We start from the raw sequence: 23,276 nt of genomic DNA on the forward strand, positions 1-23,276 counted from the left end.
TGTCAATGACACGTTGAAGAAAATAAATCAGACTTCATCAAATCATATCAGCGGGCACTGGTATTTTTTTAAAATTTATATGATGACTGACATGTGTGTGTTGATTAAGAAAGGAGAGTTGACAATCATGAGCAATTCAATTAACATCCTACTTTACGTATTCGATATCACATGGAGGAAACAGATAAATTTACTAACGACCTTGTTTGTATTGTTTAAACTGGTACTAGGTACCGATCAGGCTCCGAGCAAGCATTCTCAGCTTGACACATGACCAGAATTTCCTCGGTTACTAGCTCTAAATAAGTGTGGACAGATTAAGGAGTCAAGGAGACAAAAAAACTGTAACTAACCAAGAATAGGGAGTAGGCTACATCGGGGGGACTGAGGGGTGGGTGTTTTATCGATATCAATAAAAATTCACGAGTAAATTCTTCTATCGTCAAAGTTAAAATCCTGTTGCTATCCGTGGTTAGACTGGTTGTGATAAACAGTAACAATGATATAAAAGATATTATTAACTGCTTATTACTTTAAATGTTTCAAATATCGGAAATACCTTTATAAACAAATGGAAATTTCTTCAAAACTGTCAATACGAGAGACTACCCTAACCGGTACTCCTGCATTCCTTCAACACCCTGATCATACTGTGATGCCAAAAAATGTGTTATAACATACAATGATAAAAGATTTACATACTCGAACCTGAAACTCCTCCACGAAGAACGGTAAGAAAATGATATTGACTGTTTTTATTAGATATATTGCTTATTTCTAATTTAATTGATTTGCGACCATATAGTTGTACAACTTCAACCGCTATTTTCTATTTTATTTATTTGTACATTACTAAAATGGATGATAATTAATAAAACACACACAGTCGGAAAGGAATATTTCCGTCCATTTCCACACAAGTTCCGCTTATTAATATTTAAACTTTTGTTACAGAGTCGTTATTATTTAGGTTAAGTGGATTGATATTGTAATACAAAATTAATCCGACTATATATAGCGTGACCTTGATAGTCAGTGTTTACCTTCAATCAATCATACTTCGTCCTCGTGTTTTACAAAGGTTTTTTTTAAACTTTTATTAAGGATGTTTCGGGGTTTCTGCTTATCGCACGTGTCGCTTATGTTTAGCAAAAAATAAAAGATCTAGCTGAATTTCTAGGCTGTTGGGTGTCGACGACGTATTTCGGTTGAAGTTCAATTAAGTTGACAACATCTTTTCGTGTATTTCAGTCAATGATTTTATCAAAGCTGGATATAATCACTGTAGGCATTATCTACGTATGATAAAGATTGAAATGGGGACAGCACATAGGCTAACCTAAAAATCCCTGATCACTCCTACCTATGCGTATCGCTTCCCTTTTGATTATAGTCAATGGTTAAATACAGTTTCAAAAGTCACCAGTGTATCTTTTTCTAACTTTGATACAAGTTAAATCCTAGACATGATTCATTTGAAACTTCCTGTGTACTAGTACATATACACGTACAGATATACTGTAGCTATTTCTAATCAATAAGAAAAAATCAACAACCGCGTGTTACGTTTCAGTGTCATACAAACGTAAACTACTGTAGCTGCTCTACAAACTTCGAGCCAGAGACTCGTTCGAAATATGTAAATTAATTTAGCATTCATGCATTTATTTATACGTTATTGCCGACTTGGAGTAAATAACATAATTATGTTTCTATATAAAAAAAAAAAAAAAAAAACGAAAGCAAATATGAACAATCGACACTTCGACTAGTAAACAAAATCCGAATGATATCTGAAGTTCGACATAACGAGGACAACATATGAATAAAACAGAGAATGTAAGGATTCACTTGAAGGAAGACGATGTGAACTACATCGGTATGTATCGGTAGTGTCACTGCCGCCTTCTCCGTCGTTATCACCCGTCATCAATATTTAACTCGGTGCGAATAGTGATGAGAAAACGGGATTACTAGTACCGAACCCACCTAGTATATTGAAACAGGCATGGGCAATACTAAATTTACATAGTAACAGGAAATAAACTATTTCTTAATCAGATAATGATACCTGTAACTGTCGCTAATAGCATTTATTGTCTTCATCAATACACATTTCTAATTTACATCCTGTATTGTAATGACAGACGCCTATAAAACTCCCTTATTGCCTTCATCAACACGTTTCTCCAATTGACACCCTGTATTGTAATAACGGACGCCTATAACACACCCTTATTGTCTTCATCAACACGTTTCTCTTATTTACATCCTGTATTGTAATAGCGGACGCTTATGAAACTTACTTATTGCCTTCATCAACATACTTTCGATTTTTAACATTTAAAATTTAAAAAATTAGACATCAAACAAACAACTGAATTGATTTACACTTGGTTTTTTTATTTGATAATTAGAATAAGGCACACGTAGATAAACGGATACATACACTGTAGTCTGGGACTTAATAAGCATTGGAAATACTAGACTGGAATGTATATATGTGTGTGTGTGTGTATCTCATTTGAAATAAACTTTTATATACCGTCAGCTTGAAATGCAATAGTATTGTCGACAGGAACTTGCTATTACCATAACATTGAGCTCAGTACCATCGCTAGGTCATGCGTCATTAGTATTTAACAGCTGTGCAGGTTCGTATAACTATCAGCAAAAAATTATAATAAAACATATATGTATACTTAAATATATAAGTAAATGCATTTATAGTATCAATTTCAATAAACCAATTCGTGTCAGATCTGTAACTGGAATATCCAACGTCAATTTAGCCATTTAAATTATATCCATTTAATGTCCAGGTGGCAAACGGAAGAAATCATATCAATTGTAAAGAATAGAGTACTGTTTAATGAAATGATCTTAAGTCAGGAGGTTTACATGAATTTCTTCTGTCCTCCCACATTTTACACAGGTACATAGGTGACGATATTGAGAGTTCAAACACGTTTATACACAGGTACAAAGGTGACGACATTGTGAGTACAAACACATTTTACACAGGTACAAAGGTGACGATATTGAGAGTTCAAACACATTTTACACAGGTACAAAGGTGACAACATTGAGAGTTCAAACACAATTTACACAGGTACATAGGTGACGACATTGGGAGTTCAAACATATTCAATACAGGTACATAGGTGACGACATTGGGAATTCAAACACATTTTACACAGGTATATAGGTGACGACATTGGGCATTCAAACACATTTTACACAGGTATATAGGTGACGACATTGAGAGTTCAAACATATTTAACACAGATACATAGGTGACGACATTGGGAGTTCAAACATATTTAACACAGATAGACAGGTTACGACATTGGGAGTTCAAATATATTTAACAAAGGTACATTTTTATAAATAATAACGAAGACAATACATTACGTTTTTATCTCCATTCTATTATCTAATATAGTACACAATGAAGCTATTCACACAAATGCATAAATGTTAAATAAAATAAATAACAAATATATGTTTAGCGCAAAGTATTTTATAAGTATAATTGTAGTTTGAGAACAGCTTAATATCTCTATAAACAAAAACAAAAATCGCAGTCCGATTGCAATTAAATTTTATCCAATGACATATTGATGTAAACTAAGCACTTGTAAGGATTTTTATAAAGATTGAAGGCATTCGTCCTGTGTAATGTTTTACTTTGTTGGTTTACTGGTTTTATCATTCCGTGAACATCCAGAGTTACCTACCTTGTAGTAGTCTCACTAAACACTATATGGAAGGTCCATCGAATGACACCTAGAACAGTTAGGGTAAAGTGTCACGCCCAAAGACACAGCCACTGTAGCACAGGTAAGTCTGTATATCCATATCACAGCCGGCGCTTTACCGATTGGGTTTTCATGGTCTTTAGGATGTTTTAGGTTTACCGTGACCACCGAATATATCCTCCGCGTACTCTCTGTCTGGCTTGTCCATGGTGTCATGTAGCCAGTCAAATAGGTACGAGTTCAAACCGAAGTTTACATGAAAATATCTGAAAACAGCATTTACAATTTTCCGTATTGAAAGCTTATAACACTAAGATTGTTGAAATAATGCTAATTTTAGATTATGTGAAATAATTTATAAATACCGAAGCTTCTATCGTCAACGAGTTACTCGACACTGTCGACATTAGATATGATCATCGGACACAAGAAACAAAATATTTTACTACATTATGGAATATGTGCTGTTTTATAGGTAAAGTAGGTAAGAAGAAACCAAAAAACAAAATCCTTTACAAAAGAGGTATATAATATCAGATACAAGACTTCTTACTTGTGGTGGTTGTCATGGAATATCGAAGAGGGTTGCCATGGCCAAAAAGCATCCATCTTGATCCCCGAATGATCAAGCATTCCATAGTAATAGCTATATAGCAGCATAGAGATATAGATGGCTGAAACACAACGAAGTCCAATGCTTAAAAAATATACCTTAAACTTTTCATTAATTTCTAGAATTTAATTGTAAGGTTGATTACATGTATCGTAAAGAATATACAATAAGGTCTGAAGTTTCACAATGTACAACGGAATGATTTTAGAATTCCTGTCAATATATTAAAATCAACCGTGAAATACTTGATGCATATCTAGGTATTTTCCAATCCCGATTCTCGCTGTTCGATTTTTCATGTACGCGGAAACGACAGGCTTAAACAAGTATCCTTCACACGAAAAGGGAGACAACTTGAACACAGAACAGCAGAAACAAGCTGGAGAAGGAAGGTAGCTGGAACACAAAAAACGCAGGCACAGAAGTTAGCAGGAAGTAAGCAGAAACAAGCAGGAGAAGGAAGGTAGCTGGAACACAGAAAACACAGTCACAGGAGTTAGCAGAAACAAGCTGGAGAAGGAAGGTAGCTGGAATACAGAAAACGCAGTCACAGGAGGTAGCAGAAACAAGCAGGAGAAGGAAGGTAGCTGGAACACAGAAAACGCAGTCACAGGAGGTAGCAGAAACAAGCTGGAGAAGGAAGGTAGCTGGAACACAGAAAACACAGTCACAGGAGGTAGCAGAAACAAGCAGGAGAAGGAAGGTAGCTGGAACACAGAAAACACAGTCACAGGAGTTAGCAGAAACAAGCTGGAGAAGGAAGGTAGCTGGAACACAGAAAACGCAGTCACAGGAGGTAGCAGAAACAAGCAGGAGAAGGAAGGTAGCTGGAACACAGAAAACACATTCAAAGGAGGTAGCCGAAACAAGCAGGAGAAGGAAGGTAGCTGGAACACAGAAAACGCAGTCACAGGAGTTAGCAGAAACAAGCTGGAGAATGCAAGTAGCTGGAACACAGAAAATGCAGCAACAAGAGTTAGCAGAAACATACAGAAAATTTCACTACTAAACGTAAGGGAAGACGAAAAAGACGTAAGAAGGATCAATAACGTGAAAGCTCAAATAGGTAATATTTGGAGAATATCAGTGGATATATATATAACTAATCACAGTACCTTAAGAAATATTAAGAAATGTCAATAACAGAAGATCTTTTTTCTTTTCAGGATTAAAGCTTTTAAAAGATGACTGAACAACATTGTTGACAGAAAAAAGTATAAAGATCATTGCGCTTGACAAATGCTTAATCATTTTTCACGGTATTGTCACACCGATACATAAATAGATGTAACTTAAAGATGCTTTGTGTATCGATTAAATAGTTGAAAAAAATAAAAGCAACATGACAAATGTATTCCGCTAACGTTTTCAGGCCTAACTGCCATCTTCAGGCGATACATTTATATTTCATTCACGTAAAATCAGGAACACAACTTTCCTGGACAATAGATGTATCGCCTCAAGATGGCCGTTAGGCCTGAAAACGTTACCGGAATACATTTGTTGTGTTGATTTTAATTTTTTTTTCAAATATACATATATATATATAAGGATGTGTGCCTATTATTTCTTATAAAGATAGTTTGATACCTGGATGGATGGGGACCATGAAAGGAACGATAGCCATGTATCCCTGGTATAAGATAAACTCCACTGGGTGCATGGCTGTAGCAGAGAATGCTGTGGGCTGATGGTAGCGATGGTGCACCTTGTGGATGTGTCTGTACAGAAAAGGGATATGGAGCATGCGATGGATGTAGTACATCGCGCAGTCGCTGTATATGTACAGTGCAAATGCTGAGAGGGGCAGATAACTCCAGCCGTACTCAGAAAATCCATAATACATCTTACTGTAACCTGTAAGGATAATAAGGATAAGTGTACAAAGCAATTAATTAATTCATTGTGATATAGGTACTGGCTAATTAATGTGTGCAGGTTGATCAATAAGATGCACTTCAGAATTATCATCTTCATGGCGTTTCAAATATAGAATATAAGTCATAGAAAAGGAAATTTCTTACACATTTAAAAAGAATTAAATTCAAAGAATCATTTTATTATATGCATGATTATAATGACCAGTTTTATGCCAAATCAGGAACTTTTGGTACCTTCCATGTAAGAGATGATAATGTTTTTTGACGGAAGGTGACGAAGGATCCTTTGCTATAAACCGGAAAATAGCTGAACAGGTAATGACATCTGCGCTTATCTCGATTGGTCAAAATATAATAATAAATAATCTAGTATTAAGATTATTTGAATTATTCAAAACTGCAAGTGCACTTTCATTTCCAGTTTGGAATATTTGAAAGGACAGTCTGTAGATCAATATATTTTCTACCTATCAAAGGTCAGAAGTTCACATCTAGAACTATTATTCAGTTCCAGCGACCCCACTATTTAAGACGGATGCAGTTTGTCGGTCTTGCGCTTTGTTTTACACGTTTATAATGTAAAACAAGCATTTGATAATATTTCGTATCAAAACTCAGACTGGAGAAAACCCGAATAAGACAACCGAACTTTCTTTGAATGTATTCTTCATAATAGCTATGACCATACAGTACTAATTGTTTCAACATCAAACAGAGTCAGACTTAGTAGCGATTCTATTGCAATCTTGATATCTGAATACACATATTGATGCAACTACTTAGATACACTGGAATGGAGGGCATATGAGACCAGGGATTACTAATTTTGCCTATAACACTATGAAGCAACTCTTTGCATTAAACAAACGATATAATCAAATTCCCTTTATAACTTTATTTTTTGTGAGACCGAATGTCCAAACATCAACAATGGGTTGCCTAATGTGGTGGTCATAATGCTCTTACTGACCTTGATGATGGAAGGGAATTCGTTTACAAATTTCATTCTAAACTAACTCTTTCTAAACTGGTGTCAACAGAATACACTCTAATAAACAGAATAATAACAGAATTAATTATTTAAAAATGCAACAACTTGAGATAATACATTGTAGATTTAATGGAGTTACTTCCCTTACATTATATATTATAACAATGCATGTATTAAAGTTTTAAAATGTATTTATATTTATAAGGTATATACAGGCATATGTTACTGTATTGTCCTTGTGGGTGTGTTTGTGTGTGAGTGTTACATGTAGCAATAAAATTTCATGAAATGAAATGCAAATGCAAAACATTCGGTGACATAACTTAGAAAACAAAATGTTTAATTTAATTCATCCTACCCTTAGAATAGACCATTGTTTTAACACATCTTCAAAGTAGGTTTTGATATTGAATAAACTGCCGTCAAAGGTAACAAAATCTTAGAAGAGATATGACTTACCGCCATTTGATATATAGCAGCCAATCACTCCTGATACCAAAGAACCAAACAGCATGTTGGCTGATCCAAGCAGAATCTCGTGTCTTTCGTTCGCTGGAGTCAAAAACTTGTTTGGTTGGCACTTCCACTCCTGGGCCTGTGTAAATATCGAAAATGGACATACATCATTTATTATGATGTCAGTATTTATTTGGCTTTTGCTATGCTTTTATAAGAATACCTTCCCAATTTTAACAATGAGAGATGCCGTTTTCATTTCTTTCGACCAATTTGGTGTATTGGCTATTTATATGGTATTGCAAGTGGTGATAGACATTGCTTGTGGACTTCAAGTCTGAGTTTTACGGTAACCAGCATGCCTCGTTTCAATCCATTCTCAAATAGCGGCACGGCCCATGATGTACACAGCTGTTTCCCTGACGAGTCTAAGAAAGATGCATAATGCAGTTTAGTCGGTTATGTGGTTGTAATGTATATAGCGGTAACCTCGACGGGCATGACTTGTTTCTCTGTAATAAGAATGGCACAAACACCAAAAAATACAATATTTGCAAGACTTTATTACACTATGTATACCCGTAAATATATTGTATACATTTCACAAATACACATCACTCACAACTTCCACAAACAAGCATTCTCTTATCATATTATCATTAACATTCACTTAAGTAAATTTCCTAGTCGCTAAAAATATAGGACTGATATCCTCTTAGTCTCCCAGAAGTAATTTAAATAACGTCCGACACAGAAATGTCCACGGATTTTCTAAATCCTTCCCATTGATGTTGGCTATTCCGGTCACAATACTCCACCATAAGAAATGTGGTGATTTGCTCACTTATGGATAATATTCACTTTCCCAAATATGATCATCTATGAAAATGCTTGCCCATAAAAAAAATCCATCACATATATCACCTCTCCGGACAACCACGGGACATCTGGAGTTACACGGTTGCCCTCTCCAGATTATGAACAATACAGCTCTGTACACAGGACCGCATACAGTAGTAAAACTGCCCACACGAGACTGAGTACAATAACTACCTCGCTTACACAGGACTGTATAAATGACCGTCTTGTTAATATATATATAGTGTGCTTGCCCATACAGGAATACATCTATGGTACTTGTCCCCACTGCCCTCACGCCATCATAGGTTAGAGCTGAAACGACACAAATATGACTAAATCAACATTTGTGTCCTGCTATATCACACACACACAAACATATATAGCTAAATCACATCTTTACTATTTATTTATCCAGCATATTATAACCAAACACTAATAGTTTTACAAGTAATCGCCAAATCGACAGTACTAGTATATATTAGTCGTCTGTATAATAATGATAACTAAATACAAACATATTGCACTAATTACATAACTATGACTATCTACGTATTAGCAAAATGTAGATTATATTCTCTGGTATGAATTGCACTCATCTGTACGAACTTTATATGCATGTGCATTAATATATAAATATATACGCTACAAACGCAAAACAGATTTCAGATGAAGAGACTTTTGGGATGTTATAAAACTTACCACAAACTGTATTTGGCGCTGGTGCATCCCATTTTATCATAAACAAGCTCAAACAATACTTTCACCGCTCCGTTCTCTTACGTGTATTGCGTTCCTTTCGCCCTACTAAAGCTCGCTTTACGAACCCGGATCCGGTTTATCCTTATCATGCTAATTACAATAAATCATCGAAAGAATGACAATGCAATAGACGAAAACATCGGAATTATGAAATAGAATAGATGTACAAAGTCACCATGACATTATATACTGGATATTTGTCTATATATATATATATATATATAAATGGTTGGGTCTGTGACGATGGTGCTGTTCACTTGTGTGTCTTAAAAGTTCAATGGTGTATCTGGACTACTTTTTATTTCTTGTTTCTCATACTTCAGACAATAAGACGCACGTTGTTTTGTGAGGAACTATCAACAAAGTCGAAAACCAAAGGTCACCACTTGTAGTAATCCTGTCCACATGGAGAGACGAATTCGGAGATACAATGGCAGGCAAGCGGATGGGTAAGTTCATATATTGAAAAAATATGTCTTTGTTTTAGTATGTCTTTGTTTTAGTATGTCTTTGAAACTAGTATAACCCATGTATTACTTCATTTATGTAAGTATAAATTGAATAATTATTATAAAAAAATATCCCGTCCATTTTAAAACGAAATAGACTTGTTCTAGATGCTAGTATCATTTAGTTAACCACATATCTAAAAGTCTACCAAATAAAAATCAATTTAACAAAATCAGAAACAACTGTTTTTTAAAATGTTGTATTTGTTGGTAATCGTGATACATACATTTTATCAGTTATCTGAACTATGATCGATACTTACATCATTTAATTCATAATGATATTCGCTAGATTGTCAAATTTAAATTATTACACCTGTTATCACCTGCATATAAATGCCATATTGCATGGTTGTAGTAGTTGTATTTATATACCAAATAGAGATATATTCTATTTATCAGACTTTATATCACAACCAAAAAGAGTTTTGGTTATGATTATGCTGACATGTTGGTATTTTTTCCCCAGACTCTCCAACAGAACTTGAATACTTGCACTTATAACAATCTGTGTATACAATGTCATATGATACGGTTGTAACCCTTGTAATTATAACAAAATGGAGACGTCCTATTTCGTTTATCAAACTTTATATCATTGCCAAAATGATTATCTTTAATATAATGTTTGATTTACCCTTACTATTTTGGAACATGTATATTTCACAGAATTAAGAAATATTTTGTTATATGTTTAGGTTTATTTTATCTATTGAGGTAATGGTGGACTACAGTGATATAGCGGCACAATATATACTTAATGTACTATAAATTGTTACATAATACTCTTTGATTCCACTTTTGTTCTGAAGTAATTAATTGTTAATTATATTCAGTAATTGAATTGGTTTTTGGCAGCTTCAATGGATTTTATTAGTTTATGTTATGCTATGATGTTACTCATTTATATTAATTAAGGCATTATCACATATTTGCATACGTCGATGTAACCCTGCTTACAAACTGCGTATGTCTTTGTTTTCTGAAATTGTTTTTATCCACAACAGTGTACAGCTAGTGTGTTATGCATATATGACAGATCCAAAATTACTAATTACTCCATATCTGATATGAATATTAATTATTCATTGTCCATTATTTGATGCCATTCTATAAAAATAACGGTCTTAATAATATTTGAAAATATATATCTCCAGTGCAGGGGTTAATCTCTTAGAGAGTGTTAGATTGACCTGTTTACATCAAGCATTCACTTCCCCTTATCTCAACCTATTACGTCATTGTATGTGTCTGTGTTTCTTACCCCCTTGTTGGCATGTGAAGGAAGGAGAGGACTTAGACATGCTACATCTGATGTCTGATCCAATTTTCATACCTTTTTTGTTGAAATTAAAAAGTGAAAGCTAACATTCAGAACATGTATTTGTTAAGGTAGGTTACGTATGGTAAATAAGGTGCTGCTGTCTCTGCGAGGTAAACTATTTCTTGATCTGGGATACTAAATTATCTATCATGGTACCTTGTCACGTCGATTAATGTAGAAGAACCACATGAGACCATATGCCATTCCGTAATACAAGACAAATGATGATGTGACAGCTAGTAGGAGGAATATCGGTAGGTTTTGTAACTTCAAGTTCTCCAGCAAGCCCCCAGATGACACTGTAGCATTCACCTCCTCATACAGGCCGAATGTATCCATCTTTGATAGCCAATGTGACTTTGTTATGTACACAATGCACAATAACCAGTCACCTGAAATCACAAATGCATACATATTGTCACTAAATACTGGTGCTTAAACTCGTGTAGGTTCTGCAAGTGTAATTACGATATAGTGACAATATGATCATATCCCAAAAATCTCCATACTACGGTGACTTAGTGCCAAATAAATTAATGGTCGGTTGTGTATGACTATTACAGTCTCTCATTATATCCTAAAGGTGTATGATGAATTCACATAAAATAATAATATCATTGATTAAATAAAACGTTTGAGTCTGTATTCTGGGTTATGGGTGATTTTACATGGTGTCTATATACTGCTAAATTCATGCTTAATAAAATTTGATCATATCAAGATCAGTTTTCAACTCTATGCAAAACAGTTATTGAACTGGTGTTAGAAGCTACAGTACATTTAAATCAAATGTGCATTCGCTATTCATGTTTAGCTGAAATAAACTCAGACGTTAACAAGCACTATACTGAGAATACCTCTTGTTGCTGTCGCTGCAATAAAAACCAAAATCGTAAAGGCCACCTTCGTGGCTCCATCTTTCATTTGTTGTGACATGTAAACCATCTTGAAACAAACTACACAGAGTTCTAAATACCAGCTATTAATATCTGCATATGTGCAATACGTTCGTCACGGCTTGTTGTTTTGTAAAACCTTGTGAATAAAGGGTACCCGCTTACTCAATATGACACGATATGGTAGACTGTGGGTTTAGTTGGATGGAATCACTTTATATTGGAATACAAATTTATTATTTATTTAATGGTTTGACGTCCACTGTCATGGCCTTTTGGCCTTTCAGTGAAGACTAAGAATACGAAACTACTGCCTGTCATATAAATGTTCGTGATTGAACGACAACCGGTGTAATATCATATTTGTATCCCCCTGTAATAAAAGTACCTTTTCCTCTACCCTAAACACATCCGGGGATAATTGTTTTGTTCATCCTGAAATTATCACCTTGCAATATTTGTAGCGACCTTACAGGATGTTACTGTTTTGTTGTGTTATAAGATACTCCAAGTGTACTTCTACAGGTGTCAAGGTAACTGATCACACCTGGTCAGATAGGAGTTATGGTTATACACTTTATAACATCTATATAGTGTGTGTTGGATGAGCAGGGACAGGTGTCAATACAGGTGTAAAGCCATTAGTAAGAAGACAATTAGATGATGATGGGCTTATATCAAGAGTACCTGTCATTTATATGAAAAGTACATGTAGACGAATGTTACCAATGATAATTCATTGTAAATTGGTTCTGATTGGAAAACATATACTTCTTAATCATTTGAACACATACAATTTCTTCACATGTATTTACTAAATGTCGAAACATATCACATTTCAAAGAGTGTATAAATTAAGGCAAATTCTAAAAATGTCATGATGTAGACTTAAAACATCAGAATATTGAAGATGATTACAAAAAAAAAAAAAAAAAAACATATAAAAAACAATTTTTATTGGTGTGTTATTCCCGTTTTAATCATACTTCAACTGTCAAGTAAAAATAGTGATATAATAACATTTTCTTGGGGAAATTTGGGTACAGAAATTCAATACAGTGGCTGGCACGAAGGTTTTAATACAAACTCAAGTTTAATTATAGAATTTGGACATAGAAAATCTATACAGTATTTTCTCCAATGAAATAGTACCGTATAGAACAGGAGGGACAATAGTCATCAGATAGGAGCATTTAGTAGGGAGAGATACACCAAATAGAGAGTGTGAATACATACAATGTCCGTGTAGACAATAGTTGTCAGAAAAAATGTAGGGGGGGGGCGTGGGATTAATCAGATTTATATATATTGAGGAGACATATATAACAGGCATCAGAAGAAATATTATATGGTCGTGTATTATACCATATATTGGGAGATATGTATATGATGGTCATCAGAAAAGTATCGAGAGAAATGTATTAGACATGACTACTCACTGACAGGTATGACATCTACTGTCCTGTTCATGTAACACTGCCAGGTCAGGTGTCGTTAATTAATTACAAATCGAACATTCACTCTGATATTTGTACGGGTATCTGTGTTTTTTATGACTATTTCTTAAAAATGAAATATGTGTATAGTAAATACAATTCGATGGATGTAGCTGATGCCCTATTTGTTCTCTGTATTCTTGTCCTTTCAATCATATTTAATGATGTTGCTATATATTTTCATGTGTTGTATCAGTGTAATCTGCTGAAAAAAATGTATCTTTAATCTCTATTAAAAAACTAAATAAAAAAAAAGATATAAATTATAAAACTGGTTTTGTAGCATTTTCGTCCAGGATGGTTGACATGTTTGTAAAACTTAACGACCAACTGATTAATAGATAAGTTAAGCCTAAGTTAAAACCATACCATTGCTAATCCGATTTCTGTCCAAGGAAATAAAAAGAAACACATGGTGTTTCCATAGCTTCCACAATGGTTGGCATCGTTATCGACATAGAATTTCTTCTTGAATCATGCTCAAATAATGGGTTGTTCAATATGTTTGCCGTGAGAGTAACTCATTTAAGACGTACAAACATACAGTGTTCTGTTAATTCTAACACTATAATATGTATGTAATAATCCCATATTGCACCTACAATATACAGTATCATTACAAATTACATGCACATAACGTATGGTCTTATTCAGCATAAACTCATAGGGAGGAATATAGCGATATTTTCAATCTCGCTTACCAAAAAATACGGGTATTTGTCACACTTGTGAAGTATGTGTCAAAGCCACTTGCAAACTATTAAGTATTCTCCATATAGCAGGTTGTTCATGGAACAAGTTTGAAATACATTTGTTTTTTTGTGAAGAAATCTTACAATTTGGGCTCATGTAAGCTATTCTAAATCATGTTGAAATCTTTGAATTTGAGACAATAAAATAGCATGTCCATCTTATTTTAAAACTGACATACATTTAGTGTATTGTATACACGTAACAATGTCAACCTGACGAGGTGAATGATCGTGGTTTTCATATAACAGATAACTTGAATTATGAACATCGCAATGTATGGAATGGAAGTGTTGGAAATAACCACTTTATTTCATGCATATCCAATATCAGTGAGGCATGATCATCTTTAAATATACAAATAATCACCAAATATGGACCGGGTATCCTTAAGGTAACCCATATCTGTCCTATAATCCCAATGTAGATAAGGGTATTTAGAGAGGTACATTCGGGGTACTCTTGGGTTTGTACATAAATCTATGTATTATCAACCTGATATATTGTCAAAATGAAAATCCCGCCTTATCATTTTTACGTCGAAATAAAGATTAGGGATGAGCGTTAGAGGAATGGAACATAAGGGATTAAATTAGGGGCTGACCATGGTCCTGATAAACGTCGAGTAGAGGAATAGTGCAAGACTGGATATACTTTGAAAGGATCTACAACTATCTCAGTAACATAGATTCCCAGTATTGTCCAACATGTTACCCTTAGAGGTACTCGTGCATTCCACAAATGCTGCGATGATACTGTGATGCTCAAATATTTATGATAACAAGAATTGATAAAGGTTCAGTATATGATTTAAAGTTTGTCTGAAGACGACCGGTAAGTCTTTATTACTTATATATCAGATAGATCTATATTGCGTTACTTGTGTAGGATCTTTAAATCACTTATATAATTTTATGACTTCATGTTGTAAATGAATATTTTCTGACGTGTGTAGATACTTTATGTTAGCATTAGTAGTGTTAATATGTCGCATTATTTATTTTGGTAGTTTATAGATACATTTGTATAACGGAACACAGTTTATAGATACACTTGTATCACGGAACACATTTTATAGATACACATGTATCACGGAACACAGTTTATAGATATATATGTATCACAGAACACAGTTTATAGATATATATGTATCACGGAACACAGTTTATAGATACACTTGTATCACGGAACACGGTTTATAGATACACTTTTATCACGGAACACATTTTATAGACACACTTGTATCAAAGAACACAGTTTTTAAATACACCTGTATCACAGAACACAGTTAATAGATACACGTGTATCGACATGTATTGCGAATTGAAGTTTTGAAACGTTACGTTGCATAATTTGTTAATTCAACTCATAATCAATTACATGTACACGATTATGATGCTAAAAGTTTTCAGTGTATGAATGAACCAGGATACAGGGTGTGTTAATGGTGTATCTACGTGTGTATCTACATAGTTGGATACACGAGACGTTGTGGTTTGTTTATCTCCCATATGACAGGTTAAAAGGATGTCTCGAAGCTGAGATATGTTTATCAGAAATACTTTGTACTGTCCCGTATTTAAGTGTCGATTAATGACGTAAAAACAGGTCAGCTTTGTTACCTAACAAGCAGATCATCCTAAGAAGAACAATATTTATATTATCAACACCAACGTCATCGAGAGGGATGTCAATATCAATGTACTATCTTACAGTAAGGCTGGTTGTGCGCTTCCAGCGGGAGCAACAACATTGATAAATCAAAGCTGCACCACTTCTTTCAAAATTATTCAAATTTTCATGTATGGAACTAGTCAGATAAGTAACATAAAAAAAAATATCGACATGTTAACAGACTTGAACTGAAACAAAATTGAAACAAAAGAAATATCTACACGTGGAAAGTACTAGGAGAATAGGACCAGGTGTTCCGGAAGGGTAGGCGTCTTCTTCTCGACAACATCCGCCATGTAAATCTTGGTCAATCAAAATAAGCAATGTCATGTCCCAAATGAGAACAATTAAACACCAAGCAAACTAACGAGCACCACACACGTCCAACTTCATATCGCACAAAGAAATGTTGTTGGAGGAGATGACAAACTTCGTACATTTACTAGTATCTACTAGCAGTGAGTTAAAGTATTATCATAGTATACATCATTCACTTGTCTTGATTTACCAGGGCTTTTATCTTACAAACTACCAATCGAGTTTTATCAGCTGATAAATATCATTCTTGTTCCTCTGAATAACGGGGGAGGGGGAAGGGGTGGCGTTGGTAGTGAGTGTTATTCGCTACACCACTTGAATCAGGGATGCGATAGTATTATATCAAACAAACACATAACCTATATCAAAAATGTTCATATTGTTGAAATGTGTGGGTTTTATTTATTAATTTATTTTGATCTTTTTACAGAATTGACAAGATGAGCAGTTATTCAGGAAAAAGTAGTACGAAATCTAAACAGGAATTTGATTCGTTTGAAAAGGGAGATCAATCCAGTTATGAAGATCAGTATGGGTAAATATCTTTTGCAGGGTGCACTTTCTTTATCATGTCAGTGAAATTTCAGTCGCATTGAAAAGTCATTGGACTTATAAATCAAATAACGTCTGTTCGCGAAGTACGCATCATATTTCTTCCTGAAAACAGAAATCAAAAGTATATTTCTGTACAATGTACTAATGTACAGTGTAGTAGAGGCCGACCACCATCCCAAGTAAGGCACAAATATGTCAGTATAATTCCTGATTTTATAATGGTCCTGATAATTAAGTCTGAATAACGGCGTCAATATAAATAGGTTATTACTAGGCCTTCCGTACTCATCAGCAATTCAGTATGTTTTTTTAAGTATGTTAACGGCCCTGATCATGTATATCCAGGTCGCTGTAACGGCCCTGGTCATGTATATCTAGGTCAATGTAACGGCCCTAATCATGTATATCCAGGTCAATGTAACAGCCTTTGATTATTGTCAGTTAATTAGTTCTACTTTCAACTTTTAATTCGATTAATTCTGTAATCTGTGTCATTCGTCTCCTCAATATTCCGTTACATTCCGAGTTCTTTGTGACACAAAACCATCCTTCAACTGTAATTTGGATTAACAATAAATTATTGGATTGATAACCATTAAATTTTACCCACATACAGGTCAGAAGCGGTGGATGTCCCTCCAGAGACCCCTGCACTCGGCAGTCCATTTCGGGGAATGGAAAAAGAAGAACTCTTACGTCACTCGTCAAAACCATTTTGGTGGCGCCTGCGCGTAATGTGTATCTCAGTAGTCTTATTGGGATGGCTAGCCCTTCTCATCACTGTGGTGGCGCTCGTGTTGATCTACCCTCGTTGTCGGGATCAGGAAACACGAAGTTGGTGGCAGAATGAAACAGTGTACAGAGTATATGTCCGGAGTTTTAGTGACAGTAACGGAGACGGCATAGGAGACCTTAAAGGTTAAAATCAACACTTACATATTGCAAACTTAGATTAGAATTAGACTTGAACTATTTACTATATATATATATATATATATATATATATATATATATATATATATATATATATACACACACATATATACATGTTTATATATAATAACAAAGTTGATTACGTAGATCCTTGATATAAATAGTCTGCTAACTTTAAAATAGAATTTATTGGGTATTGCAATTTCATGTTTGTGTTCCAAAAAGATGACACAGAAAACATAAGGTCAATAGGCCGCGCCTTATTTGACAGAAACTTATCTTCATGATCACGTGACATGTTTATTTCTCTTATTCAACATTTCAAATTAAACACAATTTTTTTTATTGATGTAGGTATCGAAGCCCACCTGAACCACATCCGGGACCTGGGTACCCACACTATATCTCTGAGCCCAGTCTACCTGTCAGATGACGTTGACTCTGACTTCAACGTCATCGATCACATGGCCATAGATCCGAACTACGGGAATATGAGCGACTTCGAATCCTTACTAAAAGCCGTACATGACCGAGGTTTGTAACCTATGTATCTATTTCAGTCACAATCGATCTTTAGACAATTCTTAAAAATTTTAAGAAATAATAGGAAACACTATTCATTTTAAGGTTAAGCGGAAGGTCTTCTTTTAAGTAAAAGTTGAAACATGTTCCTCATTCTTTAGTCAGGTCACGGTTCTAGTTTCTAGATTACTTTCAGTTTGTTGCCATCTGTATGGACATACATAACGCTATAATCTTTTGATGTATAGATATTAAAGCATTGCTTATATTCTTTAAGCCTTGGTCATTATTAGTTGCTGCCGCAATTTTCGTGTTTTTGCTTCAAACAGACTCTGTATTTTATACATTAAAAATTCAAATGAAGCAACGATGGTTTAATGCCATAATGAAATATTGATACACCTGTATTCAGGAATGCATCTGTTGATGGACTTTATTCCAAACCACACCAGTGACCGCCACCAGTGGTTCATAAACAGCAGTGTGACGTCAGACAGATCAAACAACTTCCGGAACTTCTACGTTTGGACTGACACAACGACAAACTGGGTAAAGCTTGTCATAAATTTAATATTTTGAAAACATGTCACAGCAGATTTGCATTGAAACTTGCAATTTGGTATCGGACATGTAGTAAATGGACTACTCTGTTTTGAAAATATGTACACTGTACCCATTGATTGAACGTGTTTTTCCTGTTCTCAGCTTGAATCGTCAGTTTTAGAAACTAACACGTGATATAGATAGATAATACTGTGTATTCATTCTAGAGAAGTGTGTACAACAATGATAGCTGGACGACTACTGGTTCGAGAAGCCAAAACTACCTACACCAGTTCCTTCCAAGCCAGCCTGATTTAAACTTACGCAGCTCTCAAGTGCAGGAAAAACTCGAGGTGGGTTTTGAACTTATTTTAGGTTGATTGATTGATGTAAATATTAAATGCACTTATAAATTGTTTTTGATTTAAAACATTCAGAAGTGCTGATACGGAATGTATAGCCGCCTTTCAAATGACAATGCTTGGTAAGCAAACACCATATTGCTCGCGTAAATTGATCTAAATTGAAGTATCTGTTTCGGACCGTACGATTAGTAGATAAACCATCATTTTAAGGGTGATTTGTTTATAGAAATGCCGCTTCCGTTCGATAGAAACATTGATATTTTTCTTGTGAAAGATGAATATGTCCCAGTATAACCTGTTTATTACATCTTTATCAGGCGATGTAATTGGTCAATATGAAATACCCTCTGATTTCAATGGGATATTCTTCAGATAGAAATAATTTGTTCAAGCGAAATTCTGAAACGTTTATTGCGTCAATACCTGGTATAAGTAGAGTTACTGGAATAAGGAGACAGTGGTTAAATATACATAACAATGTTTATTGTGGCCTACCTGTCGACAGTTGTGACCTTGTGGATTGCATTGTTTACAATGCCTTATCATTAGGTACAACAAGTTTGCGAACAAATTCTTGGTTTAAACACGGCAATATAATTTAAAATTCAAAATGTCATATAAACTGTTTGATATAGATGACGGTTGCGATCAAGCTTGTATTAATAAATGTGTATTTTAGGAAATCTTGAGATTCTGGCTCTCCAAAGGAGTTGACGGGTTCTATATAAGAAACAGTGCCTTCATGTTTGAAGATTACGATCTCCGGAATGAAGCGAAAAGCAGCATAACCAACATCTCGGACCCAGTAAATATGTTTATTGGTAGTAACGAAACTAAAATGTTGCATTACATTATATTGTAATGGCAGTACATAATTTCTTGTTTTCTTCACGTGTGTGAAATTTTCGTAATTCCATTAATTCGTACTAAAAGATATATAGTGTTTTTAACCTCCATCTCTTCTGATCTGGGCTTTGAACTTTATATAACATTCAACAAAAAGTTCATTAAAAGCGAAAATTGAAGTAACGTAAAATGAAGGTTTTGTATTTATTAAGCTACTTTCATTGCTTAAGTTACACACAGTCTGTGCTACAATGTCTTTGTTTTTCAATCATTTTTAACTCTAGACTGAATATTCTTACTACGACCATACGATGACTTACGGATTACCAGAAGTTTACGACATGCTTTCACGATGGCGCACTCTAGTGGAGGAATACAGCAACACTACTGAAAGGTCATTATAATCATAAGATTTTAAAAGTAACACCGTGAATGAAAAAGAGTCATGTAACGAAAGAAACTGCGTCTTTTTTAAATGATGAGATACCGTTGTAACATTCATTTGTCGGTTTTGAACTGTTGAGCCACTAAACATGCGCATGATGCACGTTCATAAGATAGACTTACGATACATGTCTTGTGTATATAGGTTATGTGTTGATGTTGATACAATATTATCGTACGTTAGATTGCACATAATTACAATTATAATAACACAATGCACCAATCGAGAACCTCGATCGCTTAAACATAGAGTATTGATGCTTTATTTGACTAGATACCCACTTTGATATGAGAATACCTAAAGCGAATGTAGTTATTTGTCCATGCATTTTTAAATGTCACAATAAATCTTGTATTCCACGCAGAACTATGCACACGAAAATCTTTGATTATGCTGTGGTTGCTATACGTCTTTTAAAATGAGTTTTGAAGGAAACGATAATGTTGCTAATTTTGGTATCAGAATGCTTATGGCGGATGTCAAAGGAAGCGTGGACAAAATGATGAGTTATTACGGTCACTATGACAGAGACGGGGTCAACATTGCCTTAAACGAGGTCTTCCTCCCGGAACATGGTGTTTGTGGCGCCCCTTGCGTCCGGAAGTACATAACAGATTGGCTATCACAACTGCCCGATCACCATTGGGCAAATTGGGTGGTAAGGGAGACCATTTTGTAAAGATGCGAATTCTTTGTTTTCTCGTTCGCTTTATTAAAGTTTCCCTATTTCAGTGCTAATTATTACATGAGCAAGCGTTTTTTTAAACTTGAAGTTCAACAAATAGATATAATTCTGTTATCTGATGCATATCAATTCTATTTAAATCATCAACTATAACAATTCAAAATCTACATATTTTTTAATTGAAAGTTAATTAGTTCTTTCTTCAATAAAATGTACATTGTATCTCTATACTTTAGATTGGCACCGACGATGCTGCTCGACTTGGATCTAGGTTTAACGAGAGCTACATCCGGGCGTTTCTGATGACTGCCATGCTTGTTCCGGGAACACCGATTATTTACTACGGGGATGAGATACTTATGACAGACATAGATGTTGACTCGGAGCCATGGGCACGCGAACAGAGCATGCGTGGGCTTATGCAATGGGAGAACGCAACAGATGGCGGATTCTGTTCTTCCCGGACATGCTCGGAACTACCTTGGATACCGTCTGATAGTAAATACAGGACCAACAATGTTCAGGTAAATATTATTTGGTCATTTCTGTTTTGTAATACAGTGGCAGAATGAAACATCTTGGTGGCGACATGTTTGAGTTTGTTTATGCCAGGCTAGACTATTTAGTTCTGCGTTAATGGTTCCGCCTTTCTTGTAGCGAAAAATGAAAAAAAAAAATTGTTTGTTTTATCATCTTTTATAGGCGTTTTCATTTTTATTCTTTAATATCTTAATTGGTTATTCAATCAAATGGATCGTTGTCTAATTTAAGTGGAATTTATGGCCGATGGCATGAAGTTTGATATTAGAAATTAAGTAGCCGAGCACTCGTCTTCAAATGGAAAAATTTCGTTTAGCCAACCTCTGTGTGTAATTAACATAGCTGGAAACCCCTACTTAATGCTTTGTTTTGGTACCATCAAGATTTCTAGATTGCTATAAATTTCGAATAGGAAGTGCGGAAGAGGAATATAAGTGCACACTTAATACAGGTATTCCCTGTTGTTTGAATAAATTGGTCTCGAATTTGATATGCTACTTACAGCAGTGCTGATGATTACTTGAAAATGATATTGTTTCTTTTATGTAAAACATTTTCATGATACGGTGCAAATGTTTCATACCTATTGAATTATCTACTTTGCAGGATAAGAGTAAATCGGCCAATTCCATAATTAATTACTTCAAAAACCTTACGTCTTTACGACAAGAGAAGACATTTTTAACTGGTGAATTCACTACAGCCATAACAGACGATAGTATATTTTCCTTCGTTCGAGAGTTTGATGGTATCACGGGGTAAGTAAATATTTATTTATTTCATAAAGATAACAAATCGAGAACATGAGTTGCTAAAACACACAAATAAACGTGAACGATATTACATCAATCCGGAATGATAACTAAATTCCATATTGTCATAGTGGAACGTAAATCACCAGTGTTCTTAAAATTCTTTCGTTCCAGGTACCTGATCGCTATCAATTTCAGTGAAGATGAACAGACACGTGATTTCTACACGAGCCATGGAAGTATTGAGAAAGCAGCAACGGTTGAGCTAACTACCGGAAGTGACGTCAATTACAGCATAGAGGACGATATTGACACGAGATCAATAACTCTTGGCAGTTTTCAAGGAGTGGTCGTTTCGTGGGACTACGTAGCGAAGGAACTGTAACGTGTTCCCAAGGAACGTATGACGTATTTTCGGGGAACGCAATATCTGCTGATTTGCATGTTCCTGAGATCTTTGAAAGGATAATAAACACTGAAAACTGATAACTGAATCAACTAAATGAAATGAAACTGCGAAGAACAACTGGATAAAAACTATTGTGTGTGTGTTTATGTTGAAATGTAATTTGAAGAAATCATACAAACAAAATTATATAAAAGACATGCATTCTATTGCATTTATTCTTTTTTTCTTATTTTCGACACGTTAATCACTTGCGGTGTCTGACCATGCTTTCTTACGAAATCGATCAGAAATACATGTAACAACTACTTTACAAAATAAAGAAGATAAGCGTGATATGACAATCACCAGAGATTATTACGTGACCCATTTTGATATCATACCCCTTATCAGCCC

At 34.7% G+C, this 23,276-nt stretch overlaps 2 protein-coding genes across 2 annotated transcripts; one reads left to right on the forward strand and one right to left on the reverse strand.

Annotated features, from left to right (window-relative positions):
* Positions 1 to 5,944: 5,944 nt before the first annotated feature.
* LOC132548185 (uncharacterized) lies at positions 5,945 to 9,288 on the reverse strand. Its single transcript, XM_060212006.1, has 3 exons — positions 9,262 to 9,288; positions 7,705 to 7,840; positions 5,945 to 6,231 (listed from the first exon to the last, which is right to left on the reverse strand). The coding sequence occupies exons 1-3, from the start codon at positions 9,286 to 9,288 to the stop codon at positions 5,945 to 5,947; spliced, it is 450 nt and encodes a 149-aa protein (XP_060067989.1).
* Positions 9,289 to 9,686: 398 nt separating this feature from the next.
* Positions 9,687 to 22,859, forward strand: LOC132548272 (alpha-glucosidase-like). Its single transcript, XM_060212123.1, has 12 exons — positions 9,687 to 9,770; positions 16,719 to 16,823; positions 17,460 to 17,761; positions 18,131 to 18,310; positions 18,711 to 18,847; positions 19,069 to 19,194; positions 19,886 to 20,011; positions 20,337 to 20,446; positions 20,960 to 21,155; positions 21,419 to 21,706; positions 22,329 to 22,480; positions 22,649 to 22,859. Exons 1-12 carry the CDS (start codon positions 9,727 to 9,729, stop codon positions 22,857 to 22,859), a joined length of 1,977 nt encoding a protein of 658 aa, XP_060068106.1. The 5' UTR covers positions 9,687 to 9,726.
* The last annotated feature ends 417 nt before the right edge of the window (positions 22,860 to 23,276 follow it).

The sequence above is a fragment of the Ylistrum balloti genome, unplaced genomic scaffold (assembly GCF_031769215.1).
Source record: "Ylistrum balloti isolate Yb309-2 unplaced genomic scaffold, AGI_CSIRO_Ybal_v1 Utg370006, whole genome shotgun sequence".
Taxonomy (NCBI): domain Eukaryota; kingdom Metazoa; phylum Mollusca; class Bivalvia; order Pectinida; family Pectinidae; genus Ylistrum; species Ylistrum balloti.

Excerpts from the sequence above, each read along its gene's own strand:
- LOC132548272 (XM_060212123.1), top strand. The coding sequence starts at position 9,727 with ATGGAGAGACGAATTCGGAGATACAATGGCAGGCAAGCGGATGG. Across the intron at positions 19,195-19,885 it reads AAGTGCAGGAAAAACTCGAG|GAAATCTTGAGATTCTGGCT; the intron begins GTGGGTTTTGAA and ends TGTGTATTTTAG. Across the intron at positions 20,012-20,336 it reads TAACCAACATCTCGGACCCA|ACTGAATATTCTTACTACGA; the intron begins GTAAATATGTTT and ends TTTTAACTCTAG.
- LOC132548185 (XM_060212006.1), bottom strand. The coding sequence starts at position 9,288 with ATGCACCAGCGCCAAATACAGTTTGTG. Across the intron at positions 7,841-9,261 it reads AGCGCCAAATACAGTTTGTG|GCCCAGGAGTGGAAGTGCCA; the intron begins GTAAGTTTTATA and ends ATATTTACACAG. Across the intron at positions 6,232-7,704 it reads CTGCTATATATCAAATGGCG|GTTACAGTAAGATGTATTAT; the intron begins GTAAGTCATATC and ends TTATCCTTACAG.